Source organism: Cupressus sempervirens, chromosome 3 (genome assembly GCF_028749045.1).
Source record: "Cupressus sempervirens isolate cs-2001-9-10 chromosome 3, ASM2874904v1, whole genome shotgun sequence".
NCBI lineage: Eukaryota > Viridiplantae > Streptophyta > Pinopsida > Cupressales > Cupressaceae > Cupressus > Cupressus sempervirens.
The window spans coordinates 519101895-519128755 of record NC_143120.1 but is presented as its reverse complement, the minus strand read 5'-3'; the positions used below and the strand labels follow the sequence as shown (position 1 = coordinate 519128755).

Below are 26861 nucleotides of genomic sequence, written 5' to 3'. Positions count from 1 at the left end.
TTTTCATTGAATGAATACATTGGCACTATTATTTCCTTATTTCGGCAATATACTTTAGCAGTGTATTAAATTTAGGGTTTTGTTTTGTGGTCTTTTGGAAAGGGTCATTACAGCATTGGGAGCCCATTCTGGATGGAGAGATCCAGATGTACTTGGTTGCTTAGGGTTTTTTTCATTATTGTTTTTGAAATTGTTCGTGATAAAAACAGGATTCACTATGAACATATTTGGTGTTGGGAGGGTAAGTTTTCATTGATGTTGAAGCCATGGAACCCAGAATTTTGTCTAACAACAAAGAAATTTGATAAGGTTCCAGTTCGAGTACGACTTCTGAATCTATCCCTTTATCTCTGGTTTGATTCTATGTTGGAGGCCATTGGCAATGCTTTAGGTGTGTTTTTTATGATTGATGATGGCTCTTCAAATCTTCTACATTCTACTTCCGCTTATATAAATGGATTTTTTGGAGAGTTTTTCAGCTAGAATTATATTTAAATCTTCCAAGGGTTGTTGGACATAATCAGTGGATTATGAAGGGATCCCCTTTAGGTGCACAATGTGTTTTCAACTAGGGCATGTTGTTGCAGAATGTGAACAGGGAAGAGTCACTAAGACCCCTACATGGTGGAAAGATGTATTGACCCAACACTATATAGTAGGGAAGAAAGTTGAGAAATAGCGTAGTTTCTCTCAGGTTGTGGCTGAAGATGGCGGTTGTGAGTTGCCCCCTAGGCCGGATTTCTCTTTGAGGAAATAGAGGAATAATGAAAACATGGTTGGTGGTGATGGGCAAGTTACACAAGTGGAAGTGAGTACACTTGCTAGAAGGGAGAATTCTAAAATGATAGAATAAAATGTACAGGATGAATTAGTTCAGGAAGAAACTATGGTGGATGCGACGGAGTTAGGTGTGGAGAATTGTGGGAATGAATCTGATGAGCTTTCAGGTCTGAGACTGGCCAAAGCTTTTAGAGTGGAAGAAGGATGGCAAGTAGTCCAGCGGAAGAAGGAAATGTTTTCAAGGAAACTAGGAATGGTTCTCAGGTCTCATACAAAATAGGGGACCTAAGCCTTATATCCGACTTTTCTAATGTTTGGTTCTCTACTTGTTATGCTATTTGATGGGATTGTTGAACTCTTGTTTCCACTCCTGATTTCAGACAAGCCCCTCTCGACTTATTTTATAAATAAATCTATATTACCGATCAAAAAAAAATCCGTATGCCCATGCGTTCATCAAAGTAGTAACTTCTCATTGATGAATTTATTAAAAAAATTAATAAATTTATATTTATCTCCTCACAAGTTAACTACATCTTTGAATTAGAAACTTCTCTCACCAGTTGACTGCCTTTGAATGGAAATTTCTTTTCATTTATCGATTTAATAAACTAAACTTTTCATTATTATCCTCTCAATTTACTCCACAATCTATTTAGTTTGACTTGGGGCTTCAATGTTATACCCATTTTCATTTTGTTTTTGTTTTTCAAGAGAAAGTCTATAAATACAATCATTCCATCATCATTTTCATACACATCTCAACTCCTAATGCATATCAACTCTATTGAAATGACTTATCAATCGAATGTAGCATTACGCTACTGAGTCGCATCCACATTCCTAAGAAGTAAATCAACATTTTTTTGGAGGTTCGCATATTCATTATTTAATTTTTTTAATATATTCAACTTATTTTTATCTTATTTCAATTTCAATGGATCTACTAATAAATGTGGTCAATAGGATAGCATTGCTATCATGATGAATTTAGACACCATTTATTTGATTTTACTTAACATCATGCCAATTTGGACAACATTGATGAATAATTTATGATGTCCCCTTCTGGGATTGCCCTAATTTTTGCCCTAAAATCACAAATTCCATTTATATAAGAATCATAAGATGATAAGAGATAACTCAAAAAGCCTTTTTAACAAGTTAAATCCCAACTGAGGTCTTGCTTTTGTAAATTTCAACAAAAAGACTCCAATAGTATGTTTCCTTTACAAGCTTATGGGAAATCGGTTACTAAGTAAAGAGCAAGAATGAAAATATACTTCCCTCTTAGGCCCAATGGTAGCTTGCATAAAGAGTAGGATTAATATCTGTCATATTATCTCAAGAGCTTTTCCAAACCTTTCTAATTTTTTGCAGCCATTTGCTTTCTAATATATTTGATAGTTTCCTCAATAGTTATCATTGTCACTCTTTTAAGATGCCACAGCCAATATAATCTAGCAATTCACAGATTTCCAATTTTATAATCTCCCATTAATGATCTCTAAAGTAGATTCCCACTGATCTCATTATGAGTGAATGATGTGATGACTCAGGTCCCAATATTGGTTCCTAAAATCTGCTTTTACTATGTGTTCCCTGATTAGGATCTAATGTGCTCATATTTTGTTTCTATTGATGGCAGTTTATGAATTATGACTTATTTAGTTGCTTTGATTGTTGTAAACCAAAATGCACTTCCTTGAAACAGATGTCTCAACCATAGTTTGCAAACTCTCCGAGTACTCCTTAAATTGCCAAGTACTCATTTTTTTTGCTATAAAACCATGCATTTTCTCTTTAAAGATGTCAAATTCTGATTTGAATTTTAATACATTTCGAAATTGAATTTTTACAAAACAAATATGTTTCTTTGAGAGATTTTAAATTGTAGTTATTTTTAAGTTGCCAAGTTTTTGCCAAGTTGAAAATTTTGGACTTGCTGAGTACTCTCCGAGTCCGAGTCTACAAGCTATGGTCTCAATTATTACATAAAGTCCATCATTAACTCTATATTAGAAAGTTGACCATTACTATAAATGTCTCACTAAGGCATTGTCCTTGGTGTATTTTCTCGATTGTCTTCGCATGAAACCCATCTATCTATATTCTCCTTAGATTCCACGAGTCCTAGACTGTGTTCATTCCATACTAACTTCATGTGCAATAGCAAATACATATAAGTTACCAGGATATGAGGAATATGTTCAAGCATGACACAGAGTCTTCTCTATCCATGTGTAAGATATTCCCCTTCTTCAATGCATGGAGATGAACTGCAAGATGTCCTTTATAGAGGATGACGAGCCATGTTCAAAGTAACGTGTCCCCTCTTTTAATCATATTATTCCAAAATATTGTACCAAGCGACTATAGTCTTTACTATTCACTGACTGACTTCAGCGATGACAAATCAATGATATTTTGGATTCCATGTCATTAATCTTCGACCATCAATGTTAGTCTAAGGCTAGCATAAGACATTATTAGAATTAATAAAAGAATTTGGGCAGAACTAAATATTACTAATTCTCACCATTTGATAGAATATTAAAATATTATTTATTTAATTATTTTATATTATCATTATTAAATATAATTATTATTTTAACTACATTATTACATTAATAATGGATTTTATTTGTTCATTTATGTATTTTACTTGTAATATTATGATTTATTAACTGTGGCTACGGCTTTCAATAGGGGGACATTAAAAACTTAATTTCATTGTTATTGAATGGAAGTTTTGGAGGTGGCAAGTTAGTGAAAGAGCGTTCCCCATTATCCCCTAAGTGTTTGTCCCCAAATGATGGCAACGTCTAAACAGATTATTAAAATGCATATCTTACCAAAGGCAACGTCTAAACAGATTACTAAAACGCATATCTTACCAAGGGGGACACTCACTTTTTTTTTCCAATCCTCTTTATTTTATTTACTTTACATTTTAGTTGACTATTTAACCACTACCCCAAATAACCATGTACCATAAACAACCAATCATCCGGATGGGCAATTGGAGGATGTTCAAATGTCCCTCAACTTTTCTAGGGACAACAAGGCATCCAATTCCTCTTTAAAAAGAACAAATTAGTAATTGTAAATATATATATATATATATATATATATATATATATATATATATATATATATATATATATATATATATTACAAGTGTTACATCCCAATTTTTGGCCAATTTTAAAATGTCCTTTATAGTGTTCATTAAAATTTCAAAGTTCATCGAGGATGATGAAACACAAGGGGAAGGGTATGTTACATCCCAATTTTTGGCTCAATTTAAATTGTTCATATAGTTGTTGAGGTTTCATGTGAAGTCAGTTGACAAGTAAAATTAGTTACGATTCATGTGAAGATGACATGTTAGTTAACCGTTATGATGTTATTATATCATTATCTTGAAAACTTGGAAACTGGTCATTCATTATGAATTCATGGGAAATCATATGGTGGTTGGTTGTTGTGTTGGTTTATGGTAACTTGTTATGGTAATTATTATTATATTGAGGAATATGATATAATTGTGGAGAATTTCCTTGCAGGAGCATGTCAAAAGGGGGGGGGGGGGGGGGGGAATACTGCCAAAAAAGAATTGAGCACAAGGGGCACCACCATCATTGGGCAAATAGGTATGAGTCCTGAACCACCATGGCTAAGGGTAAAAGGCTAGGCAAGCGTGTATGTTGGAAATATCATGAGCTACTTGGTCAATTTTCATAACAAAAGAAATATAAAACATTTAATATCATAAGAACTATTACCTCTTTTATTTTGAGACTATGGAAGTGGTCAACATTGTAACTATATATATATATAAAACCATGAGAATGTATAATCTTTATGTTTTATTATGACTCCAAAATGATGAGCATTGCCACCTTATTGACATCAACTTTTAAATTTGAACTATGGAGTTCTTGTAACCGATATCGAGCTCCTTGTAACTGGAAGCGAGAGGCTATATCTCCCTTCCCCGCAACTAAAGGATCGTTCTCATGTTTTCATCTCATTCTTGTATGCGATTGCTCTCTAAACCGAGTATCCTCTCACCTTTCCGCCTATATTCTGGAGTGTAATACCACATTAAATCCGTAGTATTGAACTGCACTGGTGAAAGCCATAGCGTGCAAAGTTGTTGCCAAGGAATTGCGGCAGCAATTGCATTGTTTTCTTTTCTCAAGTCATGAAACATTTCGCAAGTTAATCTCATTTCATGCTATGCCTTTTCAATACAAAAACTTCTCTTTTTATATTTATCATTTCCAAATGAAGTAGTATCGTGATCATAAGTTCGATTGCATATCTAAAAAGCATCGGCTTTGCTCTTTTCTTTATGTATGACAAGTCCTTATCTATGTACATCGGGTGTATGCCCATAGGGACGGAACTACTATAATCCCCTTTCGAAAGGAATGCTCAGCAATTGTTAATGCATAACATTTTTATGTTGTATAAGGTCTGCTACATCTTTGGCTTGAAGTATCTTCTAATTTCTCTAGTACTTGATATATACCAGCTGTGGTTAAATACAAAATGATACTCACAAACAAATCTGAATGATAAGAATCTCATGACTACCTGCAATCTCCTAGGATGCACCCAAGGCCGGTAGAGCCAAGTCTAAATGGGTGAAGAGGAGAGGTATTCCTGCAAGAAAGAAAAACTATTATTCAATGTCTTAATTATGTGAAAATTTAAAGAAAGATATTCATTAAGTCCAAGTCAGTTCATGATTGTCCAAGTATACTCGGTTGTCAAGTCGAGTGGTGGGTTGATACTCTAAATACCAGGATACTCAGTGGTAGGACATGGTGTTCCCTGTCTATTTTCGCTATCTATTTCTGGGTAGGGAGGGCCTTTCTCGGATGAGATTGTGTGGGGATAATTAAGGGTCCATCGTTGGGAGATTAAGCCCCTAATAATGTTTCCCCTCTCCACTAGATGCCAAGACATGCACAAGATAGAGGTAACTTATGCATTCAAACCTCCGTTGGTAATAGGTATTTACTTTTATGATATTTTAAATTACAAGTTGAAGATATGTTAGATTGATTTATATTGTTGAATCAATTATTCCCTTCAATGAAATCAACTTTTCTCATCAATGTAATTGGTAATTGGCTAGATCAATTGATCTTCCAATTGAACATGAAATATATTTGTATGCTTGAGATAGGCTTACTTGATGGATGTTATAACTGTCCTTTTATGTGAATAATGAAAATGAACGTATCTTTTAACTATATGTTATTGCCATGATAAGCAATAGGAAAGAAAAAAGATGATACAGTGGTATTTGATGCCCTGAATGGTAATTGACATTTCAATAGTGGTATAACTATTTGTGCCATAAGTGGTATATGTGGACTAACTTGGATTTTGCAGAGGCTTCCCTAGGAAGATTCCAGTTTCAGAATTTAGGGTATGGAAAAGTTAGATCCTTTATTAAAAATAATTGATGATGCCTTCAATTGTTAGTTACTATAATTCAGTTAAACTGATTGTAACCATTAATCTCTTTCACATGAACATATAAGATAATTGTTTTAACTACCTTCTCATGAATGTGTAGTATCTGTATTTTGATGGTATGCTAATTGATAGCCAAGGCCCGAGAAAAGTGGTTGTTACAACCAGTGGGGCCACTAAACTCCCTCACCCTAAACAACTAACGAACACATTAGCCCATGCTCTATTGCAATAATGGGAAGAGGAAGAGAAGAATATGCATTCCCCTACAAATCACAGAAATAGAATACTAATATTTAAACTTGGAAGAAATAAAAAATAAATACCTCATTAATGTCCTTGTTGCTGTCCCTCAACCCCCTAGGAGCTGCAACTACCAAATCCCCACTTCAGTTTCTAAAGGCAAAAAGAAAAAGAAAAATTGTTTCGGGCTACATCAAAGCAAATCCCAAGTAATCAATCCATTCATACTTAATGTTTCTTTCTTCTTGTAGCCATATGAATTTTTCATACAGCCATGTCTGAAATAAAAATACTGCCATTTGTTCATCAAATAAGTCATTGTTAAATGCTCGTCTACCTTAGTTATGAATCTTTTATTTGTCATTTCTAGTCAGCGGCTTTGTAAAGCCAATGGAAGAAGCCTTCCAACACATTTAAGGAGGTGAATAATAGAGCTTAGAGAGTGAGACAATACAAAAATGAATATAACGTGCAAGAAGGGGCATCCTAATGTATTGGAATGTTCCAACACATTAAAGGAGGTGAAGAATAGAGCTTAGAAAGTGAAATGATACAAAAATGAATATGATGTGCAAGAAGGGCCATCCTAATGTATTGGAATGTGTCAATTCAGTAAATGAACTAAAGTTGGTTAGAGAAACTAAAGTCAGTAAGAAAAATGGAAAAAGGGGCATCCCAATGTACTGCAGAGCACTTGCACAAAGAAATACATTTTGAGTTCCAAATCATGAAAAAGGGAAACCTAGCATATTGGAGAGCTCCTCTATTTTAATTGAGTTCTAACTGATACAAGGGACACAAAGTGAAAAACTGGCCCCTACAGAAGTTGTCAAATGTCAACTTATACTTGGAACACAGAAAGGTGTAATGAGTCAGAAAATGTGTGCCATTGGAAATAGATATCCAAATTTCAAATGGAAAACACTAAAAAGAGGTGAAATTTAAAATGTGTGCACCATCATAAAGGAATGTCTCAATTTAAAGTCAAGAACACAAAAAGGGACAAAAACAAAGCACATAAAGAGGATTAAGGAAATGGTCCTACATTGATGCAAAAATATTGTCTCCACGTACACTTCAATATGTGGATGTTAATGCACCTAGCCTTGGAGAGGTGTATGAACACATTGATATTGTGCTTAACCAAATGAAGGTTACTACGACATAAAGACCCCACATTTCAATTTATAACATACATATTCAGCCAATCATTTATAACAGAAGAGATAAGCCCAAAACTTTCTTGCACATATTGTCTGCACTCTAAACCCAAAGTGGAGCATGCGCAGGCATGATAAAATTTACAACTATACATGATACTGGTGTGAAGGTAGAGTTCACAAACACTATTCAAAAGATGTACGATTCTGCAGATACCAACATCATTTGCATTAAGTGGACAAAAGCTGCCACTCTTAGGGGATATTCAAACAAGGCCAAGATAGATAGGGAAACTATGGCATTGTAGGGCCCAATTTTGTGGACTATGCATGGATCTACTTCTTTGACTACATCTCTAGCCATGTGATTGCTATCTCAGGTTTCTAGTTCTTCTACTGCTAAGAGGAATTAGTCTACTTATAGCTTCGTCCATTCCATCAAAAGGAGGGTAAAGAAGCTTGTGATTGTGCATAGTGTCTTGCAACTGATTGACTGCAACATTACATACAAGAAGAGTCAGACAAATCAATGTGCTATAGAGCCAAAGGAGCCAACACAGGTTGATGATAATGCTACATAGATTGGGCCAGTTGGTACTGGTTTGGAGGAGCCTAAGCTTGTGAAGTTCAATAGCTCTAGTGATGAGGAATTTGGGGAAAACTTTGGGGATGCTTAGAGGTATCAAGCCATTTTGTCATTTAGTACAATGTAATCCTCATTATGGAAATCTAAATTTAATTAAAATATAAATTCCAAATTCAACATTTTCATTGTTAATAATCAATGCAATGATTGCAATGTGTTTACTATTTAGTAGTTCACTTAGTATACCAGAATTTCATTTGTAATTCTTATCTTTTTATTACTAACTCTTCAAGTACTATGTATTTGCACCAAAACACCACGTCATCCCCAAACTTAGGTCCTTGGTCCCCCTATCCCTAAAACCCATCCCAAAACCTGAAACTTCATGGAACTACTCCAAAAAAAAACAGGGAATAGAAATCCAAAAAAAATTCAAAAAGAACATTGCATAACTACAGACAAGAAAAACATAGAAGACAACATTCCTTTTGACAATGGTAATATCCTCACATAAACAGCTTAACATTAGTGATAAAAAAGCCTATAGGTCTAGAGCAAAGGAAGACAATTACCAAACCATGTCTGAGGTCAGTATCACTTGTGTTTACTGCCAGGCGTTACTAATTGAGCAATGCCTTTAACCCTTTGTCTTATCCTAAACATAAATACAGTCATACCAATAAAGTATCACTTGTGTTTACTGCCAGGCGTCACTAATTGAGCAATGCCTTTAACCCTTTGTCTTATCCTAAACATAAATACAGTGATACCAATACCGTTGATTATTCTGTGTGTTCCTTTGGATAGATTGTGTTCACAAAATAACATTTGCTTTTATCAGTATGATATTATATTTCCAATTAAATAAAGTACAACAATAAATAAATGTCACTGTCAGAACTCTCTATCATCCTTTGGATTCTAGGACCACAACAAAATTAAGTTGCAGCAACAATAAAAGAACACAGTTCTTTCTTGGCATAAGCATATACACATCAAATGAACTCGTTTGGACCTCGCAATTTGTGATAATTTCTTCGGTTTTGGTTGCATACTGCACTACAAAGTTCAAACACTGATTTTTTACAAGTTTTGGCTGCATATTGCAGTAATGATCCAGATCAGAGTAACAAAACATAATCTTATTCTAAATCCATAGAGATCTTGTTTCCATATGTTGTAACATCAGGGAAGCAATTACAATTGAGTTGTACAGCATTATATAACATCATCTATTTCAGATTCTGTTGATTGTCTTCCTATATATTTATATATATTCTTGGTATCAAAGCAATGCCTATCTAGTTAATCCTCTTCCACAATTTCCCATATCCATGATACTCACCAAATTGACTGCAGAACCATGATTCATCTCATCTCTTCCAACCTCTCTGACAATTTTTCAACAAGGGAAAGAAGTGAATTGTTATTATTGTACTTTTCTCTGCTGATTCATCTTGTAGAACAACTATGCATGGAAAAAGCATGACTGATGAAAATAAATCAACAAGTAAATTGATCCTACACCATCCTATCAAGTATCAGCAATGTTTTAGCATCTGGTCAGACTGCTACTAACAGATCCCAATTATTTCTAGCATGAAACAAATCTATGAAAAAATATCTATTTACCTTTCAATTTGAAGTAATAGTGTCATGTAATTTGAGTTGTAGAGGATAATACAACTTTAGCATATAAATGTAAGATTTATAGTTACTAATAATATGGGTATTAATAGAGCAGCATTTTCATCTAGGCTTGCTTAAGCTGTCTATTATAGTTACTAATAATATGGGTATTAATAGAGCAGCATTTTCATCTAGGCTTGCTTAAGCTGTCTAAAAACTATTAATTTTTTTAATATAACCAGATATGCTCTAGTTCCATAATGAAGAATTCATATTGATATGGAAAAAAGATTATCTAAACATCCAATCAAGCAGCTGAGGCAGGAAGTTACCTGGTATACTGGCCCATCCTCAGTTGGATTTAGAAAGCTCCATATCCCCAAAGCCAGAAATAAGGCACCTGTTTTGAGAATCATCTCAAGCGAAGGGTCTCCAAACCTGCTACTGATAAACTTTGCCACGCGCGATTGAGTTAGTTTCTTCCATTTACCCTGAAAATCAATTTTTCTTCTCCTCCTTTCTTTGAGGTTCTCCGATAATATTTTGTCATATGCAGATTCTATTGCATCCACACTTGGCTTATGTCCTGAATACTGGTTAACAAGAAAAGTACGTGCTGCCAAAACCTCCTCTTGGGAAGCCTCTCTACTTATTCCTAGCCGCTTGTATGGGTCCCTAACATTTATTCTGGGAAAATATGGTGAGGAGCCTGACAAGAACATGAAAATATCATTTCATATTTCTAGGTGTTTGAAGGGAATTCAAATTTTTTTTTAAATCAAAATACATATGAAGGAAAGACAGTAAAAAACATTAACTTCAACATGCTGTTGATCGAAGCCTACATACAAACACTAAATATTATGAGGTAGACCATTGGGCCTTCACTAACAATGAGGAAGATGGAATTTCACATCATCCACAATTTTGCATTCCAACAGTGTTCTGTCCCAAATAATGGCACCAGAAACAACAGGATGAGACAGGGTGCATGCCTTGGGTGGATTTAGTGGAATATTTCCCCTCATACCTGGCGTCTACGCCAAGGGAAGTTCCCATTATTTAGTGCAGCCCATCAGGAAACATTTATAGACCTTCCAACAAAATTGATTTGCAGTACACCAGAACAGATCAACGTAGCATTATACTTGTAAATGGAGCAAGCTAATAGAATAAATATGCAGTATTGAATACAACCAAGCAATCAAAAGAGAAAGGTTATTTCATTGAAGAGAGCAGAATTGATTATTTAAGGATCATCAGGCTGTAAGAAACCATGTATAACACAAAAATTTTGGAGGAATAAGTAAAATTATTTTCGCATTAACAGAGTAGGAAAAATAACACTTAAATGGTACATCATGTTAGGGCTTATAGTGGTTACATTCGACATTAGTGATCCAAAAAGATGTGCTACAGTTAGAAAACTCGCCAAAGCCAACAACTTGCCAAGGCCTGAAAATAAAATTTTGGAAAAACTAGTTTTCAGCAAAAACTTAGGAACTTATAAATTGTTTAATTTAGTTAGAAATGCTTTTTCTTTTGCAAAATTCAATGAGACGATGCATCCAGTGAGTCAATAAATGAGAACACAAAAGAAAAAAGCTTAATCTAGATATATTTGAACACAAAGTGGGCACAAAATTGCATTGTCATGAGGAATGTTGTTGGCTAGAAGCAAAATAGTAAATAATTTATGTAAAACTACAAGTAAATACATCATTACAATTACATCTTCCTCTTCCCAGCTCTAGTAAGAACAAAGGGAGAGGTAGAACCATAGTTGGAAAACTCACTAAGGCCTAGAAAATTATTTGCCAAAAACTCGGCCAGTTTTCAGAAAAAACTCAGGAACTTAAAAAACTCCTTAAATTTAATTAGAAATGCATCTTATTGCAAAATTCAATGAAAAGATGTATCCAATGAGTCAATAAATGAGAACACAAAACAAACAAGCTTAGCCTAGATATATTTAAACAAAAAGTGGGTACAACATCGCATTCTCATGAGGAATGTTGATGGCTGGAAGCAAAATAGTAAATGATTTATATTAAAACTAAAAGTAAATACATCATTCCAATTACATTTTCCACTTTTTAGGTCTAGTAAAAACTAAAGGAGAGATAGAACTGAATGATCTAGTCCTAGAAGTCTACATTGGGCATGATTGTGCCTCCTCGCTCAGTTCTCATTCTATGGTTGGTTCTCCATCCTGGATGTAGCCCTTCCTTTAGCTTCTCCTAGCACTAGCAATGACTACTCATTCAACTCAATGTCATCCAATATGAAACCAAAACCACCCCCCTCCGTCATAGCCTACCTCTCCAAATCATTGATGTCATCCTCTTCAAAAACTCCACTTCAAATCTGCCTCAAACCCGCTTCAAATCGCTAGAAATTAGTTTGCAAGTGTTTGGAATACAAGTGTCTGGAAGACTATTTTCCACCCCTTACCAAATTACAAGCAAAGAAATGAGAAATAAAATTAATTTAGGTTTTTTTTTGCCTTTTAAGTGTTGTTATAAAAGTAGGACCTCACCGAGTTTTTGAGTTTTTGGCAAAAACTCAGCAAGTACTCGATGAGTTTTTACCAAAAATTCGGTAAGTTTTTGGCGCAAGTAAAAGTTGTAAAAACTTGTCAGGCCAGAAAACTCGGACAGTTTTTGCAACTCGAAGAGTACTATGCCAATAGTACATCTATGCATAGTAGAACTAGAGGATCTTGTGCTAGAAGTATGCAATGGCATGACTGCCTCCTCACTCAGTATGTTTGACATAGTCTATGACTTGTCCTCCATCCTGGACGTAGGCCTCTAGCTTCTCCTGGCAATAGCAATAACTACTCATTCAACTCAATGTCATCTAGTCTGAAACTAAATCCACCTCCCTCCTCCATAGCTTGCCTCTACAAATCATTGATGTCATCCTCTTCAAAGATAACCTCAAATTTTCAAGTATTAGGTATAAAGTGTTTACAATTTTCAATTTTAAATAGAAATCAATTTTCAAGTATTAGGTATACAAGTGTTGTGAAATCTATTATCCCCATCTTAGCAAAATAAAAGTTAAAAATTTGAGAAATAATATTAATTTGGGTAATTCTTTTCCTTTAAGTGCTATTATAAAACTATGATTTAGTTTTTAACAATAATTTGCTGAAATTTTGGCAAAAATTCGACAAGTACTCAGCAAATTTTGGGTGTCACTAAAAGTCATAAAAACTTGCCAAGCCAGATTACTCGGCCAATTTTTGCAACTAGGGGAGTACTCTAACAGTAGTACATCTATGCTAGTACATAGAATGTTAGCTGCACAATCTGTTTCTAAGCATCTACAACTTCAAAAATCTTAAAATATAATAGAAGGCTACTTGACAAAATAAAGTGTCCAGTGTAATTTGCTTTCTTTAACATATATTATTCCTCTAAATCTAATGACACTTAAAATTCATAAACACAAATACAAGCCAAGGTGGTTTTCATTATCAAACCCAACAAGAAACTCTCCATTGAACTCTTCAAACTCCAAGGAATCATCCAAAAGATGAAAGCCTGGATTTTTTTGTTGATAGGATCCATTTGCTTTACCCCTCTTTATCATGATGATTCTCATTGAACACCACTAGAATCCTAAGAACTTGATATTTTGTAACTGAGATGTGTGATTTCTAACAAAATGAAGCAGCCTTGATCATACCCTCTGAAATTACATAAATATCCAACTACAGTGAATATAGGTAGATTGGCAAGTTCAAGCAGACAACCAAACTTTGTCAAGATGTCAAAATCTAGAAAAAAAGAAAAAGATTCTACGAATGTGTGAGTTGCATAAAAACAATCAGATTGTGAGATACAGCAAGGGAGATCACTTACGCCTAATTGATGTCTTGCTTGGTGGTGACCAAAAATACTATTTTTACCAGTAAAAGCTCCTAATAATCAAAATTGGACAGAAATATAAATATTTCCATATACTTTGTCAGTCTTACCACCAAATGAAGCATCCATTGAACATCTCGTAGAAATGAAGCGCTGAAGGCAAATCCTGGAAACCCTCGTGTTCAAACAGTGTCTACAAAAACAAATAATTTGGAGTAACTCCACCATTAGGGTATGACAATTGGATATAAAGCATCATGAAATAGCTACTAGAGATTAGATGGCAGTGTACAATGCATATAATGTTAGCATCCTAGTAAATGAAAATGTCCATAAACATACAAGCCATCCATGTCTTTAATACTGAAAGCCTTCCTTCGAGCCTTTAAGAAAATCCCAGACTTCGTTTCCAGCCTAGGTAAGAAGCAAGTTGGAGTTTGTATTCCAGAAACCTTTGATTGATAAGTAAGTAAAGCAGATCTGGGTGCTTCGCAAAAACTACAAGAAAATGCTGTTGAAGACATCATATTGTAATTTCAGTCAGATTCTTGAAGACTATTTTTCCTCAAAATTTCTGAAAGAAAATCAATATCCTGTCAGCCCAACATGATAAAGCTATGCTGTTGATCTCTGGTACAGTGAGGCATACTCTCTGAATTATACTTTAAATACAATGGTGAATCCTGCAAGATGTCAAAAGCAATAGAAAAGATATTTCAAAAATAAGAAAGATACCAAAATCTATCAAATTTAAAGCATTAGAGAACTGTCTGATAATCAAATTTTACCAAAAGCACTTTTAACAGTAAACAAATTACTTAGGGGGTGTCAGATTCACAAGGAAGTCCACATTATAGTACCTTTAATGTAAAACACGTGAGCAAAAATAGAAATTTATTAGCCTCCGCAAGGCCAATGTGACTAGACCATCCAGCAGATCATCCTTGAAAAGCAGAAAAAAACTGAAGAATAAAGAATGTACTTCTTTGTATCTGGAACCAGACCCTGTCTTTGTCTACATCAAATGATGCATGCATGATATAAGTATCCAAATTTATCCTAGAAGACTGAAAATTGTAATGAAAAAACAAATCACTCGCCAAAATTTAGCCACCATCCTACCAAACAAAGGTTGTTGCAAATAAATAAATAAAATCTCTACTTCAAGCAGTTTATTGATTGTTGGTATTAGTTTTTCACAGCCCGTGAATTTGTTTGATAAGCTTTTGGAAAAATTCTGTGCCTTTTTTTAATCAACATTTTTTCCAAAAGCTTATCAATCAGTTTTACTGGTTGTTACATTCAACACTATTGACATAAATATTACAAACTTGTATCTGCTTGAATGTGAATGATACAACCAATGAATCTCCTATTTCAGGAGGTTTTTCCCCTTCCAACAGCCTCTCTGTAAGCTATATCTTTCTTGGTAGAGCAACACCTTTGGACATTTGCATTTCAGTTACTGTTGCCTGATAATCTGATTGATCAAACCACTTTGAGAAATCAGAGAATCAGACCAGAGAAGAAAGCTGATTTAAGCTCTTTAGTTTTATTTCTTGTAACAGGCCAAGCCAGCACACCAATTTAGGGTATGAAAATTCCTTTCTGCAAACCCCAAGATGTGATTTCCTTTGCTTCTTTATTTTACACAATGTTTTAACTTGTCTAACCCTTGAGTTTGTAGCTCATGATCAAGGTTGGGAATAACAGGGCCTTGCCAATCCACCTATAAAGAGTACTACAAATTTACAATTCACTCATAAAGAGACTATTACACAATGTCAGATGTCTAAAAATTGTTTGTAAAGGGAATATGAAAAGCTATGACTCCCTCTTAATAGTGTATATGTGCGAGCACACTCTTGAGTTTGTAGCTCATGATCAAGGTTGGGAATAACAGGGCCTTGCCAATCCACCTATAGAGTACAACAATTCACTCATAAAGAGACTATTACACAGTGTCAGACGTCTAAAAATTATTTGTAAAGGTAATATGAAAAGCTATAATTCCCTCTTAATTGTGTATATGTGTGCGTGCATGTGTGTGGGTGCACACGTGAGTGGGTGCATGTGTGCATGTGTATGTGCGTGCGTGTGCATGTGTGCTTGCACATGCATGAGCGTGCAACGTGTGTGCGTGTGTGTGTCAGCCCATGAACTTGTTTGATAAGCTTTTGGAAAAACTGTGTGTGCCTTTTTTTAATCAACATTTTTTCCAAAAGCTTAATCAGACCAGAGAAGAAAGCTGATTTAAGCTCTTCAAACCCCCAGACGTCTAAGAATTGTTTGTAAAGGTAATATGAAGAGCTATGACTCACTCCTAATTGTGTGTGTGTGTTTATATAAATAGGGAGAGCCAAGGGAGAAAAAATGCATGGAACAGAAGATAAAAGGGTTTTAAAAACCAATCAGAAATAAGTCAGTAAAAGTCAATCCCAGTCAGCAAAGTGTGAGGAAACATCCAATCAGCAACATATAGGATACAGTCAGTAAAACTTCAACAGCAAAACACCATGCAGGGAATAATAACACATTCATCAGCAATCAAGGAGAATATTATAGGAAGGTCAGAGGTGATAAAGAGTTTGTAATATTCTTTTGAGGGGAGACTGTGAAGACTTAATAATGGTCGTATTATGATTCAAATGATAGAAGACATTACTGCAGATTGGGAATGACTTTTGTAGCAGACATCATACTAAGTCATATTTAAATCACTTATCCATTGAAATACATAATCCTCAGCAGCTTTGGGCTCGGATAAATAGAATATTTTAATGCACAAATCCAAGTGGGATCATGACTAGGTGGAAATTGTATGACTTCTTCCCACTCCTATCATTCCAATCAAGTTCTTGGCACAATAATCATTATTGCCTCTTGATAGCATCAGTGAACTAATAGTTGAGAATCATCAGAGAATCCACAATTATAATTAAATTCTATCAAACCCTTATGCAATTAATTTATTCATTGAAGAATTGGCCAACCCATTCAGACCAGATAACTAATCAGATTGAAAAGCCAACTTAGTAGTCATCAATACTAAGGACGGAGATAATATAAAAAACTAATATATCTTGGCATAACAGATTCAATCATACTTACCATCTAAATACAACATAAGAACTGAATATAAGTTGTATAGAAAGCAGGCTATTGCAGTTGAATCATAAAAATCCTAAGCACTCTCCTAGGGAACATTACAACAGTATTAGAGCATTGCAATTTGACAGTTATATTACATAGTCACTCTCAGTGATTCATCCTCGGGAAATAGCAAAATGATTAGAAAAAAGGCACATGCAGTTTCCCCCAAAAGCTTATCAAACAGTTTTACTGGTATAATTTAGTTGTTGCATTCAACACTGTTAGCATAAATAATACAAATTTGTATCTGCTTGAATGATAACCATGTGAATTCCTATTTCAGGAAGGTTTTTCCCCTTCCAAGCCTCTGTAAGCTATATCTTTCTTTGTAAAGCAATAACTTTGGACTTTTGCATTTTGGTTACTGTTGCCTGATAATCTGATTGATCAGACCACTTTGAAAAATCAGAGAATCAGATGAGAGAAGAAAGCCAGTTTGCGATATCCCCAATTTGAAATAAGATTTAATAATAATTAATTAATCAATATATATGACTAATTAATATATAAATATTATAAATTATGAATTAAGTAATATTACTATTGTTTATTAATTCATATTGTTGATTAACAAATAGAATTTATGTTAATATAAATCTATTATTAGTATTAATATATGTTCCTAATCTATAATTAGGTGAGGTACAGAGTTTGTAATATTCTTTTGAGGCCAGACTGTGAATACTTAATGATGGTCGTATTATGAATCAAATGATAGAAGACATTATTACAGATTGGGAATGACTTTTGTAGCAGACATATTAATACTAAGTCAAAATTAAATCACTTATCCATTCAAATACATAATCCTCAGCAACTTTCGGCTCAGATATATAGAATAATGTATTGCACAAATCCAAGTGGGATCATGACTAGGTGGAAATTGTAGACTTCTTCCCACTGCTATCATTCCAATCAAGTTCTTGGCACAATGATCATAATTGCCTCTTGATAACATTACTGAACTAATAGTTGAGAATCAACTAATAGTTGAGAATCGTCAGAGAATCCACAATAATAATTAAATTCTATCAAACCGTTGATGCAATTAATTTATACATAGAAGAATTGGCCAACCTATTCAGACCAGATAATTAAGCAGATTGAAAAGCAAACTTAGTAGTCATCAATACTAAGGATGGAGATATTATAAAAAAACTAATATATCTTAGCATACTAGATTCAATCATACTTACCATCTAAATACAACAAAAGAACTGATTATAAGTTGTATAGAAAGCAGGCTATTGCAGTTTGAATCATAATAATCCTAAGCACTCTCCTAAGGGGACATTACAACAACAGTATTAGAGCATTGCAATTTGACAGTTATATTACATAGTCACTCTCAGTGATTCATCCTCAGGAAATAGCACAATGATTAAAAAAAGGCACATGCAGTTTCCCCAAAAAGCTTATCAAACAGTTTTACTGATATAAATTAGTTGTTGCATTCAACACTGTTAGCACAAATAAAACAAATTTGTACCCACTTGAATGATAAGCACATGAATTTCCTATTTGAGGAAGGCTTTTCCCCTTCCAAGCCTCTGTAAGCTGTAACTTTCTTGGTAAAGCAATAACTTTGGACTTTTGCATTTTGGTTACTGTTGCCTGATAATCTGATTGATCAGACCACTTTGAAAAATCACAGAATCAGACCAGAGAAGAAAGCTAATTTGTGATATCCCCAATATGAAATAAGATTTAATAATAATTAATTAATCAGTACATATAACTAATTAATATATAAATATTATGAATTATGAGTTAAGTAATGTTACTATTGTTTATTAATTAATATCGTTAATTAACGAATAGAATTTATGTTAATATTAATCTATAAATGGTATTAATATATGTTCCTAATCAATAGCCTTTATAATTAATTAATAATGTAATATTTTTCAAAATATACAGAAAATAATCTATAATATTTTAATTAATATAATCCATATCAACATATATGATCACCATTAAAACAGCCTAATATAATTAATAATAATATTAATTCTACGATCCATACTTGATCGACTTCAATAATAAGTCAATAGTCATTAGTCAAAGCATGATCGAATCGATGTAGTGATAATAATCATAGATCAAAGATAGCTTCATGTATTAAGTTGATGAAGCAACACAAAATTTAACAAAGATTGTTGAATGTGCAACGACGGAAATGGAAGGAGAGTAAAGTCACAGCCCTGGACTAGGTAATACACATAAGGATGTCACAGAAATTAGTCAAAGGCACCACAGAAGATACACAAATCTTAGATGACCAGCATAGGGTCTAAAGAAATAAGGAAAATACATTTGGTCTACAGTGCCTACAGTTTCAAAAAGACAGATGTATGTAACGTAGACCTCTGCTCTACAAGTGGGAATATATCTATACATCAGGGAAGAGGTATACGGGTCATTGCATACAGTGTTCATTCTTGTTTTCCTAAGAACGGCAAGAGAAAATATACAGTTCTGGCAGTGGGGATTATGATAGTAGCCTAGTGGGGTTAGAGTTGGCAAAAATAACATGAGATCGATTGAAGAGAATAGAAGAAATATTAGGGATGAATACAACACTGGAAATAATGTCACCCTTACTAAGATTCATCCATCACAAAAGAGAACACCATGGAGGGATTAAGGAGGATAAAGGTGGACTCAACGGACAACTCTAAGGGACTGAAATCGAAACAACAATATGTATGTAGAGTACAATACACTAAACCTGGGATAATAATCACCGTAAAAGTTAAAATGTGTATGGACCAAGAAAGGTGTTAATACAACACCGAACAACACGGAATATGAAATAATTAAAGAAAATCATCAAGACTTTGAGTAGTCAATAAAGCACTCATAATATATGAGACACAGGGACTCAAAGCAATCAGCAATGATCGTACACATGTGTGCGTGCGCACACAAAAATATGTGAGAATTAATCAAAAAAAAAAGTACAGCTCACTTGTAAATTATATTTATAGCAAATTACACTTTTGTTCCAGGTATGTACACAGACTGGAAACTACTATTTAATTGATAAATACAGTAGAATATGAATGCTTAAAACTTATTATCATTTTAGCTAAGAAGGAAAGTCGAGGATGAAATTTTTCAACGAAGGAATTTCTCAAACTTATAGAGACAAGATATACCAATTACTTCATTTTGTTAGAGAGGACAATTGAGTTGTGTGATGCTCTAAAAAGGATGGTAATGAATTCAAAGTGAAATAGATGATCTAATGCAAACACTACTGAAGGAAAAGTCATCAAACAAGAGATCCTTGATAACAATTGGTGGTCCACTATGAGGTAAAACATTACTGATTTTGAGATTTAATTAAAAATCAGAAATTTCTTTAGGCAAGAGCCTACAATGCATCGGCAAATTGCAAGCCTCTTATCGGGGAGCTCTTGGGTTCATATCTACTCAAGATTAACACATAATAATTATCAATCTAATAATAATAATAATGAATGATAAATAATCTAGGCTTCGGCTATTTACCTATTAAAAAAGAAAAAAAAATCAGAAATTTCTTTCATCTTTTCAGATTTTAAATTTCTAGTTTTCGGTCATTTAATTTAAAAATCTGATTTTGTTCATATTCTTATTTGAATGTTTTTTGCACATTACAGATTTGTTTGCTCTATCATCTCTCTTGTCACAGATGTCTTCAGATAGGTTGATACGGACTCTCCTAGTCTTAAAGAGATATGAGACTCTTGACAACATGATTCAGAAGAGGAGGTGATTTTGGCTAAGGATAATCAATTAGACTTATATAAGGAGTATATTAAGCCTATTGCCATGCGGAAGCGGAACACTATGAACACTCCACTTCATAGGGCAACCTTTGCACTAAATTCAAAATGGTATGAACCCAAGCCCGGAAGATCCCCTCCTTGTGATGATGCTGAGGTGAGATGTGGACTAGTGAAGACCCTTTAACAGATGTATTCACCTGAGCGGTCCTATATGTTTTGTTTGAAATGGGTTACCTTCTCGATGGTCCAAACTTCAACACACCAGAGGCGAAGATGGATAGAATAGTAGTAGCACATAAAAGCCCTATTGGATGGTAGCAATGACATGGGTCAAATGCACCAGAGTAGATAACACTTGTCATTCACCTCCTCGCACAAGTTGCTAGTTTCTTTGGTGTAGAGAGAAATCAATCTACACATGGTTTTATCCACCCCATCAAGAAAAATAGGCCTACCTCTAGGCAAGAGAAGAAGTTAGTAGTTGCATATAGTGCTTTTCAACTTGGGGACCATCAAACTCCAGCATGTTGATGGACTCTAGCTTTGCAGTAGGATGACATACAGGAAGGATTGGTTGGGATTCTGTTGGATGATGCAAACTTTGAAGCTCATGTTGACAGTGGTAGGGACACTGATATGGATGAAGATTAGGGGTAGGAGCATACTATCTTCATTTCACTTTTGAGTTTTGACTTTGAGACTTTTGACATTATATGATACATTGATGCAATTATATGATGTGATACTTTTCATTTTGTTTAAACTTGCATCCTTTGGGCATTTTGATTGTAGATTCAATGCATTACATCTATAAGTACGAAATTATGAATATATGAAATCGACATTTGAACTCTCATTTCAAGTTTCAACTCAATTGCTGAATGATTTTAAGGAACAATGTTATAGCATATGAATATATTTGAAATTTCAGCATTCCCGGTGTATTTTAAATTTTCCCAACTTTTTATATAGCCAACCTTGCTGTCCTCTACTCTGGGCAAAAAATCTGTCCCCAAAACTCGGGTAACTTAGCTAATGTGTAATTTAGTGAAAGAATACTCTAGTAAATAAGTTGTCTTTTTGGATTTGTTATTCTTTAGGGTAAAATTAGGTATATCTCAAAAGGGGGGATAACATATTCAAAACTACTTGAGGCAGTAGTTCTTATTTACACTTTCAATCACCACCAAGGAATCACCTTCAACAATCAGGTTATTATATAGCGAAATCAATTGATACCTTCATCCTTTAGAAAGAAACATTTGTTTCCATAATATTGCTAAAATTTCCCCCCAATTCTGTTGCACTATATGTAAATAAATCTTTCCTCGTATCCTGTTAGCTTCCCTGTGGAATTCAACTTGCAGAAACCTTTTTCAGAAACCTTTTTCAAAGGTCTATTGTATAAAAGATTTCCTAAAGACCTTGTCACCACCAACCCCTTTATTGAGAGGCATTGCATTTTATTTGAAGATAATTAAATATAGAACTGTGTACTTGCTTTGATTGTTCCCACAGATTACAGGCATAGTAAGTCTCTAGCCAGTTCTCAGAGGAAATAAGGCATAACCTGTGTTGTTGTCTCGAAGGTAGCAAGTTAAAAATAATATGTACAGAAAATATTAGTTACTAGATGTATTGGACTGGATCTTCTATACCATCACTGTGAAAAAGTAATTGACAATTTAATAGTTTACCATTACCAAGTCTGTCAATTGTTCTATTATGTGGGCTGGATTAGCTTTTTGCAAATTGCAACTTTTGCTTCTCTGGATCTCTTCTGAATGGTGTTCATTCATGTTAGACTTGGTTTGTTAACTGGGCTGCACTAGCTTTTTGCAATGTAATTTGATTTTTTCTGTGGATCTCTTCTGAATGGTGTTTATTCATGTTTCTCCCAGATCAGGAAAAATTTTGAACAAAAAAGTTCCAGAGTTGCAACACAGAGTGATTTAATTGTTTGTGCAGTTCTCTTTTAAATATTGTCTGTTCTTGCTGCTTTTGGATCAGGTAAACATTTCATCAAAACCTCCAGAATTACTAAAAGTTCACTATATTAAGGACTTTAACCCCAACGCATGCCACGTGGAAAAAGTGTATCTAGGCGCGGCAATTAAGTGGAAGGCCAAAATGCTTATAGCCCAGTGTAGAACTAGTTCTCACCAGTTGAGATGCGAGATGGGTAGATGGAAAGTGCCAAAAGAGGAATGGGAAGATAGGACCTGCCTATTCTGTGACATGGGAGCAATTGAAACAGAACATCACTTTGTCATGGATTGCCCGGCACACAGCGACATCAGATCCGGGTATTTAAAGATGTTAGAAAACAGCAGTATGGGCCACCTCTTCAAAGAAAAGCAGTTAGATAAGACCGCAAACATGATCATCAAAATACACCCAAGAAGAGAAGAATTAGTCAAAGGATTACAGCTGGCTTAGGCTAGTTGTTAGCAGGCGGGTCCCATAGGCTGCTTTGGCCTCGTGGACGTTATTAAAATCCTTCATTCATTCATTCGTTCTAATAAATACAGGACAAGTATGCAACTTAAATAGTAATCCAACTACAGAATATGACAGGAAGAAAACTATACATAGATTAAAAATGCAAATGGTCAAAACGTATTTATCATTGTTACTAATGAGCAATCAGTGCTTGTACCTTTACTAAGTACAACAAAAAGTGTCACTGCATTGGTGATTGTGACTGCCTATTAACTGCAACTGTGATTTATATCCAAAATGTGTAGAATCAATTGGATGGGAAGACGTCTCCTACAGATGGCAAATGCAGTGAAAAAATACTTGCAACTTATTTTGTCCTTTTGGCACTATACTAAGAAACGTTCATCACAAGTTTGCAGAATCCTACAAATATTTGTTTCCAACTGATAGCTCATTCAAGCGAACGGCATATACAAGTATAACATATGTCTACTTGACTATTATTACTTGTACTGAAACTATGAACATTATCCTCTGAAATTCAACTACCTAAAAGCATAGCACCCTAAAACAAACTTTAATTAATAAAAATAACCTTTTATCTTATCTTTCCTTCCCGAGAGCATTAGGAAAGCCAAATCCCGATTTTCACATTGTTTCATTTTCGTTAGAAACATTACTCTCAAACGCAACTATTCCTTATGCAACATATCGCATTATACCTTTGTTTATTGATTTGAACTACTGATTCCCTTGTTTATGGATCTGAACTACTGATAGCCACATGGAAGCAACCTTCCAATATTACATATACTCTCTTGACTCCCTCGTATTGATATTTACAATTTAAAAACGCTTCACACAAAAAACTGATTTGAAGCTTATTTATGAAAGTTTACCAACGTGGGCGAAGATTGCAAGTTCTCGCAAAATTGGCAGAGGTTCAAATGTCCCTAAAGACAGCTAATTTGGTGCTTCTGAGAATAGTACGTTTGAAGGAAATTGAAATTTAAACAACCAGATGATTGATCAAAATAAATGATGACACTTAGAATTGAATTAGGTTTTTCCATTGTTCATCGAGTGGCAACGTAATGGTAATTGGATATATTCCAAAAAAAAAGTTTTGTCATTTACCCATAAAATGGTTAAGGTTTTAAAAGGTATATCAACGACGGTCCTGAAGTACAGAATGTATGGTGACTTCAGTATTTTTGCCAACAAAATTTGCATTACATAAATGTATATTCAATGTTTCTTGATGCTGGTGTCCCTACTTAAAATTGTTGTTTTCTGTGGATACGAGTTTATTGAGATTGCAATGCCCTTAAATGAGAAGAATCGCTGAAGTACTGTCAAGTGGAAATAAAATGTTACTGAAAAGAAAGTAGAGAAGCGAAGGAGATGGTAACCTGTTGAGAAAAATGCAAACAGAGCAACTCCCAACAGTGCAACTGTAAATGCACAGCTCAAGGTAGCTTCCCTATCTTCTCCAGAAATGGGATAAAGCCAGAAAATGCGAGCTTTCAGCCCAACCCCCACTGATTGATCACCATATAAATTGTTAAAAACTGCAGTAAGGGCGAATCAAATTGAAAATTAAATACCAGACCACTTAAAACATCAGTTATTAGGTTTCCGCTAATTTGATTACCAAAGGTTCACCTCGAGTATGAACTATCTCGCGAGATTTACAATTTGGTGATTTAATGTTTGATTTAATTTAAGCTGATTGGGAATTAGAGAATTGAATTTTCTTGGCATCGTTTAGTTTATCCCTATGTAATTTTTAAACGGGATTTCTAATTTGATTGTAATTTCTAGATTTAAAGTTGTTTATTCAGATTATTGGTGAGTTTCAATTAAAATATGATTATAATTCTTTGTTTTTAAAGTTGTTTATTCAGATTATTGGTGAGTTTCAATTAAAATATGATTATAATTCTTTGTTTTTATATTAATTATTCTTAGAACAAGGATGTTGAATTATTAGTCCGGCCTATCTATAGGCAAGACTAATGTTTTCATATTCGTATTTGAGCATTTGTTTGCCTTGAAAATGGTGCTTTGAAAATTCTTTTGCACAAATTCTAATGTGTGTTGGTGTCTACTAGAAAGCAAAGATTGAATTTTACCTTAAAATGTTGAAAGCTAAAATTTTCATTGGCCAAGACAATTTCTCGGCAAAAAAATAATTTTCCATTTGAAAAAAAAATGAACGAATATAGTGCTAAATAATGTTACCAATTTCGGTGCATATAAATTAAAAAATTGATTGAGGAACAACACTAAATTTCATTTAATCCACTGCTTCAATTATATTCATCATTTTCCAACTGTACATTTTAACAAAAAAATATAAATTATTTATCAATCTCAATGTTAGTGAGTACAATATAAATTTTGGATGGTGTATAAATTTGTTAAGCTTTTTAGAAATATGTAAAATATATATTTTATTTATATTAGTAATTTTATATTATATTTTAATTTTTAATTAAATAATATTTTAGAATTAATTTAGAAATGAATTTATAATTTATATAAAAATTATTTAATTAAAATAAAATAATAATAATTAAATAAAAATATTAAATAATTGTATTTGTTTTAATTAGAAATTTTTATTTTTTATTTTTTTTTAAAATAATTTTCAATATTTTTTACTTTAAATTATTTTCAATAAGTAATTTTTTTAACAATTTTAATAATTATTTATGCTAAAATCATCAAATTTGAAGAAAGATAATAAAAGTGACCAAAATAATTTAAATATTTTATTAAAATTGAATTCAATTTTCAAATACTCTTTATTAAAATTGAATTCAATTTTCAAATACAGGAGTATTTTCTTTACTTAGTATTTTAGTTTGAATTATTTTCTTTCAATTAAATTATAAATTTGATAATAATATAGATAGTCATAATTACACTAATAATTATATTTCTATATTACACTTTTAAAATTTTAATATAATCTTCAACATATATTATAATTTAATAAATTTGACATAATCTTCAACAGTAAATAAAAAAAAATTAACATATAATATATTAAATTTCTAATTATTATTTTATGTAAAAGGTATAAATTTACATAATTGTATATTCAATGTAATTCGAATATCAAAAATTATAGAAACTTAGCTAGCTATTTGTAAAATTATATAATCTATTCTCAAATATTTGGATCTAATTTAAATTTTGGTGGTTTGTTCTAATCTCTTGTATCATAATTATTTAGGCTTTTCGTTATTTTTACACAATATTTTAAACAAATAGAAGGTGGTTTGTGAAGGTTTTGAAAATGAAACTTTGGAATTTTATGACTTTGAGCTTTATGAAGATGTTTTGGTGGTCCAACTCCTTTGAATTTGATTATCCTGCCAACTCTTTCGAGCTAGGTCATGTATTATATTTATGATAATAATAATAATAATAACTATCACAAGTTAGCCTTTTGATTATTAAAAAAATCTAATAATAAATAAAATTCAAATTTTATAGACACTAAATATTTAATTTAAACTAATCTTAATATTATATTAAATAATATATAATAGATCTAAACTATAAATCATGTATAATTAAAAATTTAATATTATCTATAAAAAACAACAAAATTAGTTAAATGTATATTGTTATAGTTTTCCTCTCAAGTTAAATATTAAACATTAGATTTCAATTTATTTTTCTTAAGTCCAATTTTTTTTGTCAA

The 26861-nt window shown here is 33.2% G+C and overlaps 1 protein-coding gene across 3 annotated transcripts in view; it reads right to left on the bottom strand.

Moving 5' to 3' along the window:
• Positions 1–24905, bottom strand: part of LOC149567464 (DnaJ (DUF3353)) — a 35280-nt gene extending 10375 nt beyond the window's left edge. Inside the window, exons 1-6 of one of the 3 annotated variants that reach the window (XM_089820647.1) lie at positions 24798–24905; positions 24556–24684; positions 14633–14787; positions 14115–14455; positions 13883–13965; positions 10227–10603 (exon numbers count right to left, since the gene is read on the bottom strand). In XM_089820647.1, coding sequence (XP_089676773.1) covers positions 10227–10603; positions 13883–13965; positions 14115–14299 — 645 coding nt within the window. In that variant the 5' untranslated portion in view covers positions 14300–14455; positions 14633–14787; positions 24556–24684; positions 24798–24905. Of the gene's footprint in view, positions 1–10226; positions 10604–13882; positions 13966–14114; positions 14456–14632; positions 14788–24555; positions 24733–24797 lie in introns of those variants that run through there. The other 2 variants (XM_089820648.1, XM_089820646.1) reach the window with 2 other exon arrangements.
• Positions 24906–26861: the final 1956 nt, after the last annotated feature.